The sequence below is a fragment of the Gorilla gorilla genome, chromosome 10 (assembly GCF_029281585.2).
Source record: "Gorilla gorilla gorilla isolate KB3781 chromosome 10, NHGRI_mGorGor1-v2.1_pri, whole genome shotgun sequence".
NCBI lineage: Eukaryota > Metazoa > Chordata > Mammalia > Primates > Hominidae > Gorilla > Gorilla gorilla.
Genome location: NC_073234.2, coordinates 146,277,585 through 146,296,472, shown reverse-complemented (window position 1 = coordinate 146,296,472; position 18,888 = coordinate 146,277,585). Strand labels below are relative to the sequence as shown.

Sequence of the window (18,888 nt, the reverse complement as noted above, 5' to 3'; positions counted from 1 at the left end):
CTTTTTTCTTTTGTATTAAAAGAGCGTCTTTGCAAAACGTAGAAACTTCAGGCCCTCCAAGACGCGGATCCAGCCCTGCAGGAGCATGAAGTGTGTGTGATTCTGGTTTGGGTTTTAGTGACGACGAGGCTGGGATTCCCCCTGCAGGACGGCGGGGATTTGATTCGCTCCTGCAGTCAGCCGTCAGCCTGGCTTGCACCCTGTGTTCGGGTGCGGTCGTCCTGCGGCTGCGCACGCTCCCGTTTTCTCTGCTTCCTGTTCCCTCAGCCGTTCCCTGGGGCTCCGCTCCGAATGCGCTGGGACAGCGTCTGCACCGTCTCCATCTCCAGCGCCGCCTGCTCCCGTGCGTTCTGTGCTTTTCTGCGGGAAATCAGACTCATGGAGACCCGGCTCCTTGTGCGGAGGCCCCTGAGGTCCTGGAGGAAGCCGCGCCTCTGTGGCTCTGGATTCAGATCCTGTCCCACCGGTTATCCCTGTGTGGCCTTGGACGCATCACTTAACCTCTCCCGGGGCAGTTCCCACACGTGTGAAATGAGCTAGTGGTGGCATCTGCCTTCCAGTGCTGTTGTGATTCTTCCTCCCCCGCCCTCTCCCCCCCACCCCCCAGAGGAGTCTCCGTGTGTCGACCAGGCGAGAGTGCAGCTGCGTGATCTCAGCCCACTGCCACTGCAGGCTCAGCCTCCTGGGCTCAGACAGTCCTCCCACTGCAGCCTCCCGAGTAGCTGGGATTACAGGTTTATGCCACCACGCCCAGATAATATATATATATATATATATATATATTTTTTTTTTTTGTAGAAACAGCGTTTCTCACCATGTTACCCCTCTCCTGTCCCCTCCCCTGCAGGGCATGGGGACAGCTCATGGGGCCTTCTCCCTTCAGAAACGAAGCCGCGCGTACTCCCCGTAAGGAGCTGCGTGGCCGGGCTCCGGCGTCCCCTCCCACTGCAGGGCCTTCCTGGGGAGTCTGGGCTCCAGGACCCCTGCCCTGCTTCAGCCCAGCTGCCCCCACCACAGGCTGGGACCACCCCACCCGAGGCCTTCCTGCCCTTGCGGTTCCTCTCCCCTTCCTTCTTACCTCCTTCAGTGAAGATTCGGTATTATCTGAAATTATCCTCAGTTTAGTATTGTTCTCGAAGGATATTTTCACTGAGTAGAAGATTCTAGTTTAGAAGTTGTTGTCTTTCACCACTCTGAAGATTTAAAACATATTTTTCCAGTGTCTTTTGGCTTTACTTTTTTTTTTTTGTCAGCTAATTAGAGCTTTTAAGATATTTGGTTTTTGGTCTTTGGTTTTAGCAGTTTTACTGTGATGTTTTGAGATGTGGTTTTCGTTTTCTTTTTCCCTCTTCTTATAAGGCTTCTTGAGTCTTTGGACTAACGTTTTCTGGCTGTGTTTTGAAAAACTTTGGCCATTACTTCTTCAAATAGCATCCTTGCTCCGTTTTTTGTCATCTCTCTTTGCGGCTGGAATTGTATGTCTTTAGAGCTTTTCAGTGTATCCTTTCTGTCTCTCCTCTTTTGTTCTCTATTTTTCATCATTTTTTCTCTATATATTTTATTTTGAAAATGTTTTCCCTGACTTATCGTTTGATTTCTCTTCAGCGATTGTCTTTCAGGTCAGGGAATCTTTCTTCATCTATGGAATTATTTTTGGATTGGTTTTAACTCCTAGAATTCCACTTGGTTCCTTTTAATACTGTCCTATTCTCTGACAAAATTTATGATCTTACATTTTATCTCTTTGAATGTAATTGTTTTAACGTCTGTGTCTTGTAACTTCATTAGCTGGTGCCTCTGTGGATGGGTTAGTGTTGTCTGTTTTTGTTGGGTTTTCATTCATGTGTGTTTTTTTTTTTTCTTTGTTTGCCTGGTTATTTTTGATTGAGTTTTGAGCTTTGTATTGGAATTATTTGTAGTAATAATTTGAGTCCTGAATGGTATTTTCTTTTTAAAGAGATGATTTATTTTTATTTCTGGCAGATGGCTAGAAGCACCAGCAATTCTGGATCTAATTTTAGGGATTGAGATGATTTAGACTGAGGCTTCAGCCCCTGCGAGGGCCAGCTTCCCACCTGACTGTTCCTCCTAGGGCATTGCCTCTCCAAGTCAGCACAGTTTTCTCAGCTTCTCTGCAGCTCAGCTGCCTTTTATGGAGTTGGCACATGACCCCAGGTAAAAGTGGCTGCAAAGGTGGGGCCCACCTCTTTGGGTTTTCTTCTTCTGAGTCTTCTTTCCTGCCTTGTTAGGTTTCTTTTGTTTTTATTTCTTTTTTTTAATTATTTTATTTTATTTTATTTTATTTTATGTTATTTTATTTATTTTCGCACCTTGTTATGTTTCTAAAGGCTTTACACAGATTTAAAAAGAGTATTGTGTCTACCCTTTCTAATTGCTCTCAGCAGCAGGATTGAGCTGAATCACCTAGGCCGCTGGAAGAGGAGGTTCCTGATATCCCCGTCTGGTCTTTGATTTGAAATACCACCTTTATCAAATGTGACCTTATGGCCTGCGTCTGCAGCTTGCGGGATCGGACAGGCAGTGCCTCTTTTGTTTTGCTAATGAGTTGCTCAAGCCCCGTGGGCCTGTAGTGGCAGCAAGTTCACTCCGTCATGAGTGCCCCCCACCCCTGCTGTGTAAGGGCCAAGGGCTTTCTTTCCCCAGGGGAGTGAGTCCTGCTGTGGCCTGCCAGCTCAAGAGGGAGACTCTCATCCACTGGCAGGCCCAGCTCTCAGATCTTGTGGTTTCTGTGGCTGTGCGGTGGCTCGAGACCGTCTCCCGAGTCTAGTCATCCTCAGCTGTGCTCAGGCGCTGGCTGGGCCGGACCCCTGCACAAATGCCCTTGCTGTGTGTACGTTTTAGCTTCGACTCCTACACTCAGCCCTCATTCCCCAGGCACAGTGGCCAGGCCTTGGGGGTGTTTGCATCAGCCTCACGCACCACAGGAGCCAGCACCCCTGCCGCAAACTATGGACCTGCCACCCTCTTTATTCATAGCAAGTCTCTCTAATTCCTGTCAAATGCCCCATTTTATAAGGCATTTTGTGTTCCCTTTACTATTCTAAAATGAAGTTCATAGATGATATAGCCTACCTACCTCCATAATTTTAAAAAAACATATAATATCCAAACTAATATGAAGGAGACATAAAATGGAAGTAATTTACATATTGAAGTACGAATTGTATTGTGCAGGCTCAGGTACAACACCAGAAAACAAAATTCAGGCGCTTGCCCCCCTACAAACAAGTGCTGTGACTGTCACAGCCAAGGCTGCAAGCTGATGAGGCGCTGTGATTCAGCTGCCGTTAGCAGGCTTCCCTGTGCTTTTCCTAAGGCAGTAGGTGTCACTGAAATAGACTGAAGTACAGCTTTCTCGCCATGCAGAGCGGTGACACGGCAGTTGCATTCCTGAAAATCCACTGGATATTGAAACGATGCAGATGAAAACAGGGCTTATTTGTAAGCTGGAGTCAGGTTCTGGGCTCAGGAAAACAGGTCTTTTCTCCTGCCTGAGTGAGCAGCGTGCATCTGGCAGTTATGCAGGCCAGTGGGTGATGTGCTGACGTAATGAGGTTCGAGGGTGGCACATCTCACACGCACACGAACACCCCATCATCACGCTCAGGAACTACAGGAGGATGGAGGCCAGTTCTTTGTTGTGTGGTGCTGGCTGGTGCCATTCCTGGCTCCTGTCTTCTGGATGCCAGTGGCTCTCCCTTTTTTATGATGACTGGAAATACCCCACAAATTTCAGAATACCCCTTGGGGTGGTAGAAAGATTCCCCTGAGAATCTCCCTTTAGAAACATGTTCACAGAGGAGAACCACGAAATGACCCCTTTGTGTCTAGTTTCTCTTTTTTTCTAGTTTCATCCATTATCAGAATAATTTTTCTTTGTTTTTTCTTTTTCTTTCCTTTTTTAAATAGAGATGGCGTGTTGCTAGTTGCCCAGGTTGGCCTTAAACTCCTAGGCTTAAGTGATCCTCCCGCCTCAGCCTCTGAAGTAGCTGGGACTACAGGTTAACGCCACTGTGCCCTGCTTAAAAATAATCTTTTTAGGCTGGACGCAGTGGCTCACGCCTGTAATCCCAGCACTTTGGGAGGCCGAGGTGGGCGGATCACGAGGTCAGGAGCTCGAGACCAGCCTGGCCAATATGGCGAAACCCCATCTCTACTAAAAATACAAAAATTAGCTGGGTGTGGTGGCGGAGGCCTGTAATCCCAGCTACTTGGGAGGCTGAGGCAGGAGAATCGCTTGAACCCAGGAGGCGGAAGTTGCAATGAGCCGAGATTGTGCCACTGCACTCCAGCCTGGGTGACAAGAGCAAGACTCTGTCTCAAAAAAAAAAAAAAAGTCTTTCTAATGCATCTTTGCTGATGTCTTTCTTTGCTGAGAAACCTTCAGTGCTGACTGGTGCCCTCAGTAAAAGCCCCAAACTCAGCTGGGCCTGCACACTCCTGCCCAGGCAGCCTGTAGTTGGCCTCTTCCCACACCAGTCACTACAGCCCACCGTCCCGCTGCTCTGTGCCATAGACCCTTCTTCTGCCTGGAATGGAAGCCACCAGTCTCTCCACTCCCAGGTCAGATGTCCCCTCCTGTGGGACAGCTGCAGTAGACGCTTCTCCTCCTCACTGCCCATGGCATTTTGTGAAACCTGTCTCATCCGTTGTTAGTTTCTGCGTGGCATTGGCACTTCCTGGGTTTGTCTTATCTGTTTTTTACCAAGTTGTTAGGTCCCTGGTGATCTTCTTAGCCTCCTTAGATGACACGGGCCTTCGCACACAGAAAGTACTCAGTAGGTATTACTGGTGCGTGACCTGTCACCTCTGGAGATCACTCAGTCTCTGATCTGGCTCTGAAACCCTGGACGAGCCAGGCTGCGTCTGATGACTGTAGCTGAGCATGGAAAGAAGACTTAGCACACGCTTGTGTGCAGTGGGTACTCGGGGCACCCTGCGTATGCTCAGCTGAGGGGGTGCCAGGAAGAGAATGGGCATCTCTGAAAGCTTTCATTCTTGGCCAAGTTGTCTACGGCAGAAACATTTGCCTTTTCCCCGGCTGATGCGTGTGAGATTGAGTGAGAGAGGCAAGTGCAGGACTCTCTAAAACGACAACAGAGCTCCAGAGACGGGGCGGGGGCCTTCCTGTTTCAGCAGCTTCTGCCCAAAGGAGAGAGAAACCCCCTTCCGGTCACTTCAGCCACTGGACTGGCAAATGTGAGTGTGTGGCATGGAGCAGACATCCTGCCACCCTCCCTGGGCTCTGGGGCAGCTAGGCATGAAAGCAGAGGCTGCTATGAGGCCCTGGGTGGCCTTAGGTCTCAGCACTGCCCTGGAGTGTCAGCTCCTGCTCTGCTGGCCTCCCTCCGTGTTAGGAGGCCGGCCCCTGCCTCCATCGCCCCCTGCTTGCAGCCCTGAGTGTCTGAGAAGCCAGGCCAGGGCGACCGGCCCAGCAGCGCTGAAGTGGTGGCTGTGATTATTCGGGCGTTTTGGGGAGACAGCTGACAGCACAAGAGAAAAGCACACACACGGGAGACTTTGTTGAGATCATCGTTACATCTCCGTTTTCCTTTCCCAGGTCTAGGTGTTAGCAGTGGATTTAGGCGGCAGTTTCATTCATGGGTATAGACCAGCAAGTCTCAAACTTGTGTCACCTGGAGGGTTTGCTAACTCAGATTGCTGGGCCACTGTCCCCACCTCAGTTTCTGAGTAGGTCCAGGGTGGGCCCCAGGGATTTGTGTTTCTACTAAGCTGCCACCTGATATTTATGAAAGCTGCTGTCTAGGGACCCACCTTGAGAACCACTGGTATAAGCGGTAGTTTTTCTTACAGAAAAAAAGTGAATATTTACTAAGGATACTGTTTCACTTAAATTTATTGGATATCATTTATGTTGGCTATTATAGCTCAGATGCTGTATTTTATTTTTTATTTTAAATTTTTATAGAAATAAAAGAAGAGCTTGAAGATCTGAACAAAGAAATCAAGAAAACTGCGAATAAAATTCGAGCCAAGTTAAAGGGTAAGTTTGAAGTTTTATGTTTAATTATTGATGTTGGGAGTACGGGTATTTGTTATTTTTTTCTTTATTGGTTTTTGTTCTTTTACATTTTTAAAAATTAAAATAGTGACTGCTTTAAAATAAATTATTTGTATGTAATTCAGAGTACTAATTCATATTCAAAAAGGTTATGTGTTTGCTTATAAACTGTTATACTGTTACATTTTTTATGACATTTCAGGCTAAGTTGCAGATGTTTGGGAAGGTGAATTGCCAAGCTCTTCTTGAATGGACCCTTTAATTGCTCATTTCTTTCAAACTTTCTGTAGAATTTATTCGATGATGTTTGGCATTCCGCTTTAGCAGCAGTAGTGTTTTGGGAGGCTTATAGCTTTGTCATGTAAAACATGGGACTTAAACAGAGGTTGCTTTTTCTCGATTTGGTAGAAAACACGTTGTATTTGATTTTTGCAGAATGGCATCAAGATCAAAAACAATCTCTGTGCAGATGATAAAATACTTTTATTACGGCAGGTTTCAGATGTGTGCAGAAGCAGAGAGAGGCGACCACAAGCCGACCCCCGAGCTCCACAGTTCTCCATGAGCTCCCACCCCCACCCGCTCCCAGACTATTCTGAAGCCCATCCCAGGCATCTGAGATTTCATCAGTGTGTATTTCAAAAACAGAAGTGTCCCCAAAAGCACAACCACAATTATATCTAAACACAAATTCATTATAATTACTTAATAGTACAGAATATCCAGGCAGAATTTCCCCAGTAGTCTTACGATTTTTTTTTTTAAACAGTTTGCTTGAATTGAGTCCCAAATAAGGACCAAACCCTGGCTTTTAAAAATGAGATTCTCCCTTCATGATTTTTCTCTCTGCACTTTTTCCTTTGGTTGGTGAAACCAGGTCATTTGTCCTACAGAATCTGCCATGCTGCAGATTTTGCTGATTTTACCTCTGCAGCACATTTAATAGGCTCTGCCGTCCTCTGAATTTGCTATAGGTTGGTAGTTAAATTCTCCAAGCTTTATCTGATTCAGGTGTTTTTTGTGGGTTTTTAAAATGTAAAGATGCAGCATCTGATTACAGATTTTATGTCCTCATGGTTATGTTAAGATGTTAATGGTGGCCGGGCACGGTGGCTCACGCCTATAATCCCAGCACTTTGGGAGGCCGAGGCGGGTGGATCACGAGGTCGGGAGATCGAGACTTATCCTGGCTAACACGGTGAAACCCCGTCTCTACTAAAAATACAAAAAATTAGCTGGGCGCAGTGGCGGGTGCCTGTAGTCCCAGCTACTCAGGAGGCTGAGGCAGGAGAATGGCGTGAACCCGGGAGGCGGAGCTTGCAGTGAGCCGAGATCACACCACTGCACTCCAGCCTGAGCGACAGAGCAAGATTCCATCTCAAAAAAAAAAAAAGATGTTAATTGTGACGTTAACATTTTTTCTTGGCTCTAAGTAAGTTCAGTAAAATTTTAAATAAGATATAACATTCTTTTCTATTCTGTGATATTGTCAAAAATGGATGATTATTTCCAAGATCCATAATTCATTAGAAGTTGCAAGCAGTAATATCCTGATTTTTTTTTTTTTTCTTTGAGACAGAGTCTCACTCTGTCACCCAGGTTGAAGTGCAGTGACACAATCTCGGCTCAGTGCAACCTCCACCTCCCGGACTCAAGCGACTCTCCTGCCTCAGCCTCCTGAGTAGCTGGGACTACAGGCGCCCGCCACCACGCCTGGCTAATGTTTGTATTTTTAGTAGAGATGGGGTTTCGCCATGTTGGCCAGGCTGGTCTCAAACTCCTGACCTCAAATGATCCGCCAGTCTCAGCCTCCCAAAGTGCTGGGATTACAAGCATGAATATCCCAATTTTATTCTTCCTTCTTTGTTTAGTTGCTGGAATAGTTATTTAAAAAGAAACCTTTCCCCTTCAACTCTTGAATTGGGTAGTTTGGAGAATTTAACTATGAGCCCACAGTAAATACACAGGACAGCAGAGCTTACTGAACGTGTTGCAGGGTGAAATCAGCAAAATGTGCAGTGTGGCAGATTCTGTAGGACGAATGACCTGGCTTCTCCAACCAAGGGAGCCGAAGCACATTCTGGGTCACAGATCATGGAGGACAGAGAGGATCAGCGTTGGACTCTCTCTCTCTCTGGTATAATTTTCATAGGTCAGTTCCCTGGAGTCCTCCAGAGATGACCAGGGAGAGTCTCTGTTGCTGCCTGTCGCCCATCGTCGTGAACACATGGATTTAAACACATCTGATGTTTTCATTGCTGCATTATCCTTAATGCTCAGATGGTCTCTTTGGCTAGTAGGGTGGACTCTTGAGTCCTTTTGGTAGGCCCCTCATTGTCTGTGACAGCCTTTCCACTTTTTGCTGTGACAAAAGTCCCCATGCTCATTTCACCCCTTTCCTCCCTGGGCCTGGCATCAGCCATTTCCCCAGGAAGCCCTGCTCCTGTGTCTGAAGAATGTCATCTAGACACCGAGGTCAGCATGCTGGGGAATGTATTGCTATACATGACGATGACCTGACCATTCTTTCCTAGGCTTTTTCAGTGGACTGGGCTAAGATTTTTTTAAAAGATAAAATGAATCATGATTTGTTACTGAGAATCCAAATTAAATTAAGAATAAAGGAACGACTAAAAATTTTTTTGAAAGGATTTTTACTCAATACGGGCAATATTACATCTTTATTTCCTTTCAACTATGCCCCAAATTCTGGTTCTCACTGACACATAATTATTCACTTGCTATTCATAGTACACACACAACAGACTCAAAATAATTATGCCAGCATCTACTGTCAAGAGTATGATTACTTAAAGGTTTATTTTTTATTTTTTTTGTCATTCTTTTTGTCTATAGGTATATCCCACTGGGCTATATAATCAAATTACTTTTTGTTGTTGTTATTGTTTGACCTGGGGTCTTGCTGTGCTGGCCAGGCTGGAGTGCAGTGACTGTTCACCAGTGTGATCGTAGCGCACTACAGCCTCGAACTCCTAGGCTGAAGTGATCCCCCCAGCACTTGTGACTACAGGTACACGCCACTGTGTCCAGCTACAAATTACTGGGCTTTAAAGTTGCTTTGAATAGTTTTTCCTCTGTGTGTTTATTTATTTTTTTGAGATGGAGTTTCGCTCTTGTCGCCTAGGCTGGAGTGCAATGGCACTATCTCGGCTCACTGCAACCTCCACCTCCTGAGTTCAAGCAATTCTCCTGCCTCAGCCTCCCGAGTAGCTGGGATTACAGGCACCCGCCACCACACCTAGCTAATTTTTGTATTTGTAGTAGAGACAGGGTTTCACCATGTTGGCCACGCTGGTCTCGAACCCCTGGCCTCAAGTGATCCGCCTGCCTTAGCCTCCCAAAGTGCTAGGATTACAGGCGTGAGCCACTGCACCCGGCTCCTCTGTGTGTTTATAGCATTAACTTGACTTACTGTTAGGTTTGCTTTATTTTTCGTTTGAAGTTTAGGGATTAATTTTTTTAAATTTAATTTTGCATTAAGTTTTGTGAAGTATTTATGTCATTCTGATGTCAAATATATAAAACATATTCGGAGTCTAGCTTCTTTCTTCATCGTCCCCTTGTTTCTCCTTTCCCTTTAGTGGTACCCAGTTTTAAAATTTGTTGGTTATGTTTCCATTTTTTTGTATGAGTAAATACGTATTTGTATATATGTGTGTATATATATCTGTGTGTATCTGTGTATATATGTGTGTATGTATATATATCTGTGTGTATCTACATATACATGTTTCCTCTTGATGGGGTTGGGCACAGTGGCTCGCACCTGTAATGCCAGCACTTTGGGATGCCAAGGCAGGCGGATCAGTTGAGCTCATGAGTTCGAGACCAGCCTGGGCAACATGGCAAAATCCCGTCTGTACAAAACATACAAAAATTAGCTGGATGTGGTGGCACACGCCTGTAATTCCAGCTACTCGGGAGGCTGCGGTGGGAGGACTGCTTGAGCCTGGGAGGCAGAGGTTGCAGTGAGATGAGATTGTGCCCCTGCACTGCAGCCCAGGTGATAGAGCCAGACCTTGTCTCAGAAAATAATTTCCTATTGAGGGATTGTCTTTTTAGTAGATTGTTTTAAAAGGTCACTTGTTCATTAGCTTTAGTTTTATAAAGATACTTCAAAGATAAGAAATAAAAGGAATTTGAAGTCAGGTTTGGAACATTTTCATTTTTAAATTTGGACGGTAATTATTTCCTATTTGTTCCTAGCTATTGAACAAAGTTTTGATCAGGATGAGAGTGGGAACCGGACTTCAGTGGATCTTCGGATACGAAGAACCCAGGTTTGGTATCAGCCTCGTTTAGATTAAAGTAATGTCGCAGAATAAGTGTTTTTACTTTCTTCTTGCAGACTCTGAATAATTTCATCTTTACTGTCATGCTTATCCTCATAGTATTTCTGCACAAAAATAATATAGTATTGTAAAACAAAAGTATCTGAGACAGGTTTATTTTGCCAAAGTTGAGGACACACTTGGAAAAAAGAAATACAGATTAGAGTAGGATCTGTGGTTTGTGCCTTTCCTGAAGAGGGTTTTGAGGACTTCAGTATTTAAAGGGGAAAGACCGGGCAGGAGAGGAAGGAGGAAAGGGGAAAAAAAAGAGAAAAAGCGGGGGTAGGCAGCGGGGTGGCCACACTGCTGTGAGGCTTTGCTCAGTGCTCACTGCGTTCACATTTCACATGTGGGAAGAGAGAAGTGGGGGTCGATTCTGCACTCCTCCCGTGCCCAGATCCGCCTCTTACGTGGGCCAGTGTGAGCCTGAGTTGAGGGAGGAGCTATACATGCATTTCTCAGGGTGGGCCGAGGGTGACTTCTAGTCTTGTCTTTGTCCTGTACCTGTGAAGATAAGCGGCTAATGTACATTGTCAGGGTGAGATTCTGCAGAACTCTGTTTTAGAGTTAGTTTTTGGTGGGGGGGATATGGATTCTGAAAGATTCTGGGACCTACGAGGAATTTCCTTGTGAGCACTTTGTGCAGGAGGCTGCTGGGGAGATGTGCGGCCTTCTGTCACTGCAGCCATCTGTTTGGGAAGAGGAGGGAGGGCAGTGTTTTGCATGACTCAGTTCCCAAGCTTAACTGTCCCTTTGGGATAGTGAGTGTGAGGTCCTGCGATTTTATTTTCCTTTCACAGTATTTATAGAACATCTCTTTATTGTGAAGAAAAATCTATTCAGTCCATCAACAGAGTTCTATTCCAAAGAGTAGGGAATTATCCAAATGATTTTAGTGTTTGTGGTAAGGCCGCCACGTTTTAGTGGTTTGTGGTACATCCCAGAGGAAGACCGAGCCCTGAGGCCTTGAGGGCACGAGGCAATGAAGCACGTGGGCTCTGGGGTCCGCTTGCCTGGGTCCCAGTGCTGATCCGTGTTTATCAGAAAAGCCTGTGACCTTGGGCTAATGACCTCGAAGTCATGGTTTTCTTTAAGTAGGGTTGTGACCGGCATAGTAGGGCTCTTGTAAAAATTAGGTAAGATCATGCACGCAAAGTTCTTAGCACAGATGCTGCCATGGGGACTTTGCCATTGTCATTTTCCATTTTCAGGAGCAGAATAACATGTAGTTTGAGTTTCCAAAATGCATGTCTTGCATGTCACTTTCAGTAGAAGGCATGGCCCTCAGATACGAATGTAATTTTCCTGTGTTGTTAGCATTCGGTGCTGTCTCGGAAGTTTGTGGAAGCCATGGCGGAGTACAATGAGGCACAGACTCTGTTTCGGGAGCGGAGCAAGGGCCGCATCCAGCGCCAGCTGGAGATAAGTGAGTAATGGAGACTCCGTCTTTGTTAAAATCGTGTTTTTCTCCCTTAAGGTCTCACTTCAAATGACTTCAGAAAAGGAAATCCATGTCTATTTTCACCAATACTGTAAAACCCAAAGACCACTCGTAGCTTCCTATGCCATGAGTCGGGCAAACCTGTTCTTCCTGTCTTCAGGAAGTCCTAAGCGGTGGGGTTTACCTTACTCATTGCTGTTGCTTTTAGAGTTTCAGGGAGATTGGGAGAGTGCTCAGTCATTTCCTCTTTGAGTGTTTCTGTGTCCTCAGTCCCGTCCTGCCCTGGTTCGGGGGCATCTTCGTGGCTCCTCACATCTCTCCTTGTCTGTGAGCAGAGGCAGCAGCCCTGTTGCCCCAGACTCTTCTCAGGGGTGTCTGTGGGGACAGTCGGCTGTGGCAGTGGAGATGGCGCCTTCTTCGGGGACAGACTGGTCTGTTTCAGGGATAAAGGTTGGTCAGGTTTGCAGACTCCCCATTGTGAAAGATTGGGGTTCCCAAGCTCGGGTCCTTCAGCTGTGACACAAGCCCACTGTGAGGACGTCCCACTGCAGCTGCTCTGCCTCTCCCCATGAGACTGGGGGCCGTGGACAGCTGCTCATGAGCCTCAGGTTGCCTGCTGTGCTGCGAGTAGGAAATCCCTTTGTCCCTGACCTGGGGCCTTGGACCTTCTGCTGGCCTCCACGGAGCCCTGGCAGGCCAGCGTGTCAGCTCGCAGGTCAGATGAAGCCTCAGGCCCATCCCGGCTCCCAACGCCGCACATCCCCCTCAGAGAATCCCCCTCAGGTCATATGCCCGCCAGGCCGCTTGACCTCGTCCCACAGCTCAGCGAGGCTCCTCGTGTTTTAGATACTCTTTTCCAGTGTGTTTGGTTTTGGTCAGTTTCTCTTGCTTGTCTGATCTGCCTTTAACCTCCTCTGGTGTATGTTTCATCTGAGACACTGTAGTTTCTGTTGCTAGTTCTGCTGGGTGTTTTACGTGTCTCCTGTGTTGCTCCCCACTGTACACCTGGGACGCACTTGTAGTAACTTGTCACGTCTTTGTCTGCCAACTCCAGTGTCCTGTCTTGCTCTGGTTGGTTGATTTCCTTCCTTTCTGTGGCTTGTGTTTTCCTGCTTCTTTGCGAGCCTGGTAAGTTTTGAGTGTGTGCCAGACATTGTGAACGTTACTTTGTTGGGTGCTGAGTATTTCTGTATTTTGCGTATTTTTGTAAATCTCCTTGGGCTTTGTTTTAGAATGTAGTTAAATCACATGAGCATGGTTTAGCCTTTGGGATCTTGCATTTAGAGGGAGCAGAGCAGCTTTATTTGAGGGCCTGTCGTTCCTCACTCCTGAGGCAAGACCCTTCTGAGCACCTGCTCTGATGGCCGTGAACCTCATGGCACCCTCGTCTGCCTGGCAGCGTGTTCCCTCTGGCACGCCGGTCAGCACTCCAGTGAGCATGCGGGGTCTGTGCAGCTCGCTCTCTGCATCTCTCTCATCTCTCATACTCCATCTTGCAAATCCAGTTGCCTTGGTCTCCCCTGAGCTCTGTGCCTTTGCCTTAGGACCTCCCCTGGGCTCCACCTGGGCCCTTTCTGCTCTGTGGCTGACACGAGAGTTCCATCTGAGGGCAGCAGCAGGCTCACCTGGCTTGTTTCCATCTGTTGGGAATCAGTGTGTGGCCTGATGATCAGTGTCTTGGAAATTGTTGTTTTGTAGATTTTGGTGGGTTTGTTGTTATTTCAAGTGGCAGGGAAAATACGGTCCCTGTTGCTCCATCCTGGCAGAAATGCTCAATCATGATGTCGACTAGACTGCTTTTCTATGAAAAAGTTTTTACAAACCACTTTGACTTCAGGGATCTGTTAGTACTTTTTAAAGTGAAAGTCATCATTACAGGCAGCCGGTTGCACTGTGAGGATTTATGCTCTGGGACTCTGTGGTGAGCGCTTTTCTAGCACAGAGTTCCCCAGCCTGGGGTTGAAGGCCCCGCACCATCTCTCCTGCAGGTCCATCCTGTCTTCACTCCCCATGTGAATCCGGTGGCGTGATCAGATCGCCTAAGTCTCTTCTCTCTTTCCCACATTATTCTATCTCAGCCCACAGAATTCATTTCCAGTTTCTTCTCTTGCAGTCATACTCTATCGAATGCAGTACTGTTTGTGAAAGTGTCTTATAAGCAATGAAGTATCATATACATGTTGGGAGTTTTTTTTAGTAATTCCTTTAAGTCTGTTAAATTCTAAACCCTCCATGTGGCTATTCCGAAGTGAGCAGGTCTATGCAAACTCACCCCCAAAGGCTGAGCGAGCTGAGACGCCAAAGAAAGAGGCTAACAAATCCAGTTTCTCAGAAGGAAACATTGGCTAGGGACGTACGAACAGAAGCCCCCAAAAGACAGAGACGGTGGACCCCACAGCCGCCTGCCCTCAGAAAGCGTTCTTTATACAGCAGGCTTTCAGGGTAGAACGTGTGCAGCCGGCCCTGTCTTCTGACTTGCTTGACAAGACTTGTGACCACTGGTCAGGCTGGATGAGCATCTTGATGAGAGGTTGCCTGTGCCGGAGGCATCGTCTTCAGACCTCGTTGCAGAACAGCTTGGCATGCACGAGTCGAGCATCGGTCATCACGGTGGTTTTGCTTCAGGATGGCGTCACTCTGGCCACACAGCGGGCTGTCTTCATGCGGTGGTCTTCTCCAAATCCTTGCACCTAAAACCATTTTGTCCCCTTTCTTTCTTCCTTCCATCAGCCCTGTCATCAGGCAGGTTTCTTACCTTGTATCACAGGATATCTTTTCCTGTGCTGTATGCTTTATTTCTTCAAATGGCAAGTGAGTTTCTTCTTGGACCAGGGCATGTTGCATAGGTCCACAGTGCTTTCTCTGGAATGGTTGGGGCTGTATGTGTTTCAGAGTTCAGAATTTTTCAGATTTTAGGAAGATAGTACAATGTATAAGAGGTGTATTATGTAATCCCCAGGTGGGGTCTAGGACTGCACCCTGTAATCAGGCACATTCACACAGCTCTCCAGTGAAATGTGAGTATTCACAGTAAGGGGGAGGAGTTAAGATTATAAATAGCCATGACTCAGTTTAGGTCAGATTTTGCCGCTCATTGAATTTTGACATCAAGCTTAAGGAAAACCCAGTTTTCATAATGTTTTGGATTTCAGCATTCTGGATAAGGAATTACAAATGTACACTGCATTTCACATGCCATAACCCCAGGCTGTTTCTCAGACTTAGCAGTTAGCCGGTGGGAAGAGCTTTGTGAACATGAGACATGAACTGTAACTTTTAGTTTTTTTTTTTTTTTCTTTTTTTTTTTTTGAGAGAGAGCCTCACGCTGTCACCCAGGCTGGAGTGCAGTGTCGTGATAACCACTTATTGTGGCCTTGAACTCCTGGACCCAAGAGATCCTCCCACCTCAGCCTCTCGAGTAGCTGGGACCACAGAAGCACACCACCATACCTGGCTAATTTTATTTTTTGTAGAGACGAGGTTTTCGCTATGTTGCCCAAGCTGAAATTTCTAGTTTTGATGATTATATTTTACATTATTTAGAAAAAGTTTCATGTTTTTAAAAAAGCAAAGCAAAACTCAGAGAATCTCCTTATTTAGCTATTTTGAATAGATTTTTAAGTTTTATTTTATTTTTTGTAGAGATGGGGTCTTGCTGTGTTGCCCAGGCTAGTCTCAAACTCCTAGCCTCAAGCAATCCTTCCACCTTGGTCTCCCAAAGCACTGGGATTATACATGTAAACCACCATGTGTGCTCTCAAATAGATTTTTAAATGATTGAGAATTACCTCCCAAAAAATAGTGTAAGTAAACAAATTTTGCAATTTACTAACTTTAAAACTTTTTTCATTAAATGACATCTCAACAACTTTATTGAGAAGTAAATCTCTTAATATGTGAATGATATTTGGAGCATACAATTAATTCAGTGGTTTTTGGTGTATTTCCACACACAATCAATTTAAAACACTTTTATCAACCCAAAAAGAAACTTCACACCCACCACCAGTCATTCCCCATTTCCTCTTCTCCTAGCCCAAGGCAACTGCATTCTACTTTTTAGCCCTGTACATTTTCCCATTTTGGATGTTGCGTATAAATGGAATTATACACTATTTGTTCTGTGACTGACTTCTTTCCTGTAACAGTTTTTCCAAGGTTTCACCATGGGGTGGGCAGGGTGTGGTGGCTCACATGTATACTAATCCCAGCATGTTGGTTGGGAAGCCAACGTGGAAGGATCGCTTGAGGCCAGGAGTTCAAGACCAGCTTGACAACATAGCAAGACCCCATCTCTGTAAAAAAAAAATTTAAAAATAAACCAGGCATGGGTGTGTGCCTATAATCTCAGTCACTTGGGAGGCTGGAGCAGGAGGATTGCTCGAGCCTAGGAGGTCAAAGCGGCAGTGAGCTGAGATTGCACCACTACACTCCAGTCTGGGTGACAGAGTGAGACCCTCTCTCTGTTAAAAAAATAAAAAGGGCTGGGTACGGTGGCTCACACCTGCAGTCTGAGCACTTTGGGAGGCTGAGGTGGGCAGATCACTTGAGGTCAGGAGTTCGAGACCAGCCTGGCCAAAATGGTGAAACCCCGCCTGTACCAAAAAATACAAAAATTAGCCGGGCGTGGTGGCACACGCGTGTAGTCCCCGCCACTCAGGGGTCAGAGGCATGAGAATTGCTTGAACCCGGGAGGAAGAGGTTGCAGTGAGCTGCGATGGTGCCCCTGTACTCCAGGCTGGGCGACAGAGTGAGACCCTGTCTCAAAAAACCAACAAAAACCAAAAGCCTCCTTTGTTTTTGTGGCTGAATTGTACGTGAGTGTGCCCCTAGACCGCAGTTTGCTCCGTCAGGCATCGGGGGACGGACGTTTGTGTTGTTTCCGCTTTTTGGCAATTATGAATAATGCTGCTTATTAGATGACATTTGAATTGTGACATTTATTCATTTACTTTTGTCTTCTGTGGCACAAACTATGAAAAATAGTAATTAACAATTAGGTTTCCAAAACCTGTGTACGTGTTTCCTCGAAGTCATTACACATTTAACTCAAAAGGAAAGCATTAACTTCCAAACATGGAAAGTGTTCAGACATCTGACTCTCATTACGTGGACTTTATTGATCCCCATTTAATACATGCTACATTCAGCTCAACCCCCTTTTACATGAGGCGGAGTTAAACTCTTAGGGAAACCAGTGTGCTGAGACACTGTTTACTGATTTCCTTTCTGCAGTTGTTTCTCACTAATATTAAAATGAAATTTTATTGTTTATAACATTTACAAAGTTTCTTGGAGTATTTTTAGTTCTTCCTGCTCCTCAATCTTAGGTTCACTTCTCATTGTCAATATCTGCTTAAGAAAAGGTTAAAAAAATTACTGAAAAATGCTAACAACTGTGATTGTAGTTGCTAACTTATGGTTGCAAACGGCTTTGTTTTTAAATTGTGCTGCACTCTGAGTGGGGCTGTGGTTGCGGGTCTTTCAGCTGGGAGAACCACCACAGACGACGAGCTAGAAGAGATGCTGGAGAGCGCGAAGCCATCCATCTTCACTTCCGACGTGAGTGGGGGTGCGGCCCTGTGGCTCCATGTCCTCTTCTGTAGACAGAGCTTTTTAAAAACCCTTTAACTTCCAAACCCATCATAAGTTTATTAATATTATCTTTTATTTTTGTTTTTCCAAGATTATATCAGATTCACAAATTACTAGACAAGCTCTCAATGAAATCGAGTCACGTCACAAGGACATCATGAAGCTGGAGACCAGCATCCGAGAGTTGCATGAGATGTTCATGGACATGGCTATGTTTGTGGAGACTCAGGTAGTTACAGACTCTTGCATTCTCCAAGAGAGATGTCAGTCATGTGTAAAATCTTACTGCATCCCACTCTGTCTAGTGGATGTATCTAGGAAAGCTGTTATTTTGGATCCACCAAATTCAAGTTAATTGCAGTGTTATATGTGATGCTGAAATGCTGGAAGCAGCTTTAACAGTTGAACTGTTAACAGGAAGGGACTGGTTCAGTTGATTAAATTATGGAGTGTTCATAGGTCAGCCTTTTAGGCAACCATAGGCAACCTAAACTTTGTTCATGGAGAATTCTTACTGAAATATGCAGATGTTTGTGCTAGAATTAAGAGAAAAGGGAGATACAAAGATCTTCTATGTATGCCCGTACATATGTATGAGTACATAAACACAAACACGTGGCACGAGCTTGGCTCCATAAAACAGTATTCACAGAAGGAAAGGCGTATATCGAACAGTGTAATGGCAGTGAGACTATGGGAATTTTAATCTTCTCTAAAAGTATTTATTTTCAGATTTTCTATAAGAAGCATATATTACAGTAATAACTAGGAGAAATGTCTGAAAGAATCAACCCCAAGTGGGGATACAATCTATGACACAGATGCAAGCTTGTGCCTGTTACACGGGGTTTCCCATCTGCCCAGTAACACAGATAGGGAGTGAGAGCAGGTGTGGAAAGGCCCTTCTGAGTGAACCGAAGAGTTAATGCAATTCTTAATAAATAGAAAACTCCTCTGGGAGGCTGAGGTGGGAGGATTGTTTATGCCCATGAGTTCAAGGCTGTGGTGAGCTATGTTCACGCCACTACACTCCAGCCTGGGTGACAGAGTGAGACCCTGTCTCCAAAAAAAAAAAAAAAAAAATACACACATATATATGTATGTATGTATATATTGAACTCTCCATGTAAAGTATGGGATGGATCACAGATCACATGCTCTGTGATGTGCATGGGTATGTTCACACTCGCTCTTTGTCTTTGAATAAGGTCCTCTCGTTATTTTTCAAATACCATGGAGATAAGACTCTGTTGCTGGTTAGGATTCAGCTGACCACCAGGTGAAGCGGAAGCATTTATATCAAACCATCCTAAGTAAATGGTTTCCTCACTTGTCCTGAGCCTGGTTTCGGATCTGTTTTGGCTGGAGTCATCCCCTAAGTAGGTTCACATCTGATGGGCTTATTTTCTGAGACTGCCTGGATTGTGTAAGGATAGGAATCCGTCCACACACACGAT

The 18,888-nt window shown here is 45.6% G+C and overlaps 1 protein-coding gene and 1 pseudogene across 7 annotated transcripts in view; one reads left to right on the top strand and one right to left on the bottom strand.

The window, feature by feature from the left end:
* STX2 (syntaxin 2) overlaps positions 1-18,888 on the top strand; it is a 53,500-nt gene that overhangs the window by 20,417 nt on the left and 14,195 nt on the right. For 6 of the 7 annotated variants that reach the window (XM_063694495.1, XM_055357646.2, XM_031001095.3 and 3 more), the window contains exons 4-8: positions 5,951-6,025; positions 10,271-10,344; positions 11,713-11,821; positions 17,325-17,398; positions 17,523-17,660. In XM_063694495.1, coding sequence (XP_063550565.1) covers positions 5,951-6,025; positions 10,271-10,344; positions 11,713-11,821; positions 17,325-17,398; positions 17,523-17,660 — 470 coding nt within the window. Of the gene's footprint in view, positions 1-5,950; positions 6,026-8,122; positions 8,196-10,270; positions 10,345-11,712; positions 11,822-17,324; positions 17,399-17,522; positions 17,661-18,888 lie in introns of those variants that run through there. The other variant, XM_031001097.2, reaches the window with a different exon arrangement.
* Positions 3,546-3,643, bottom strand: LOC115930368 (uncharacterized; annotated as a pseudogene).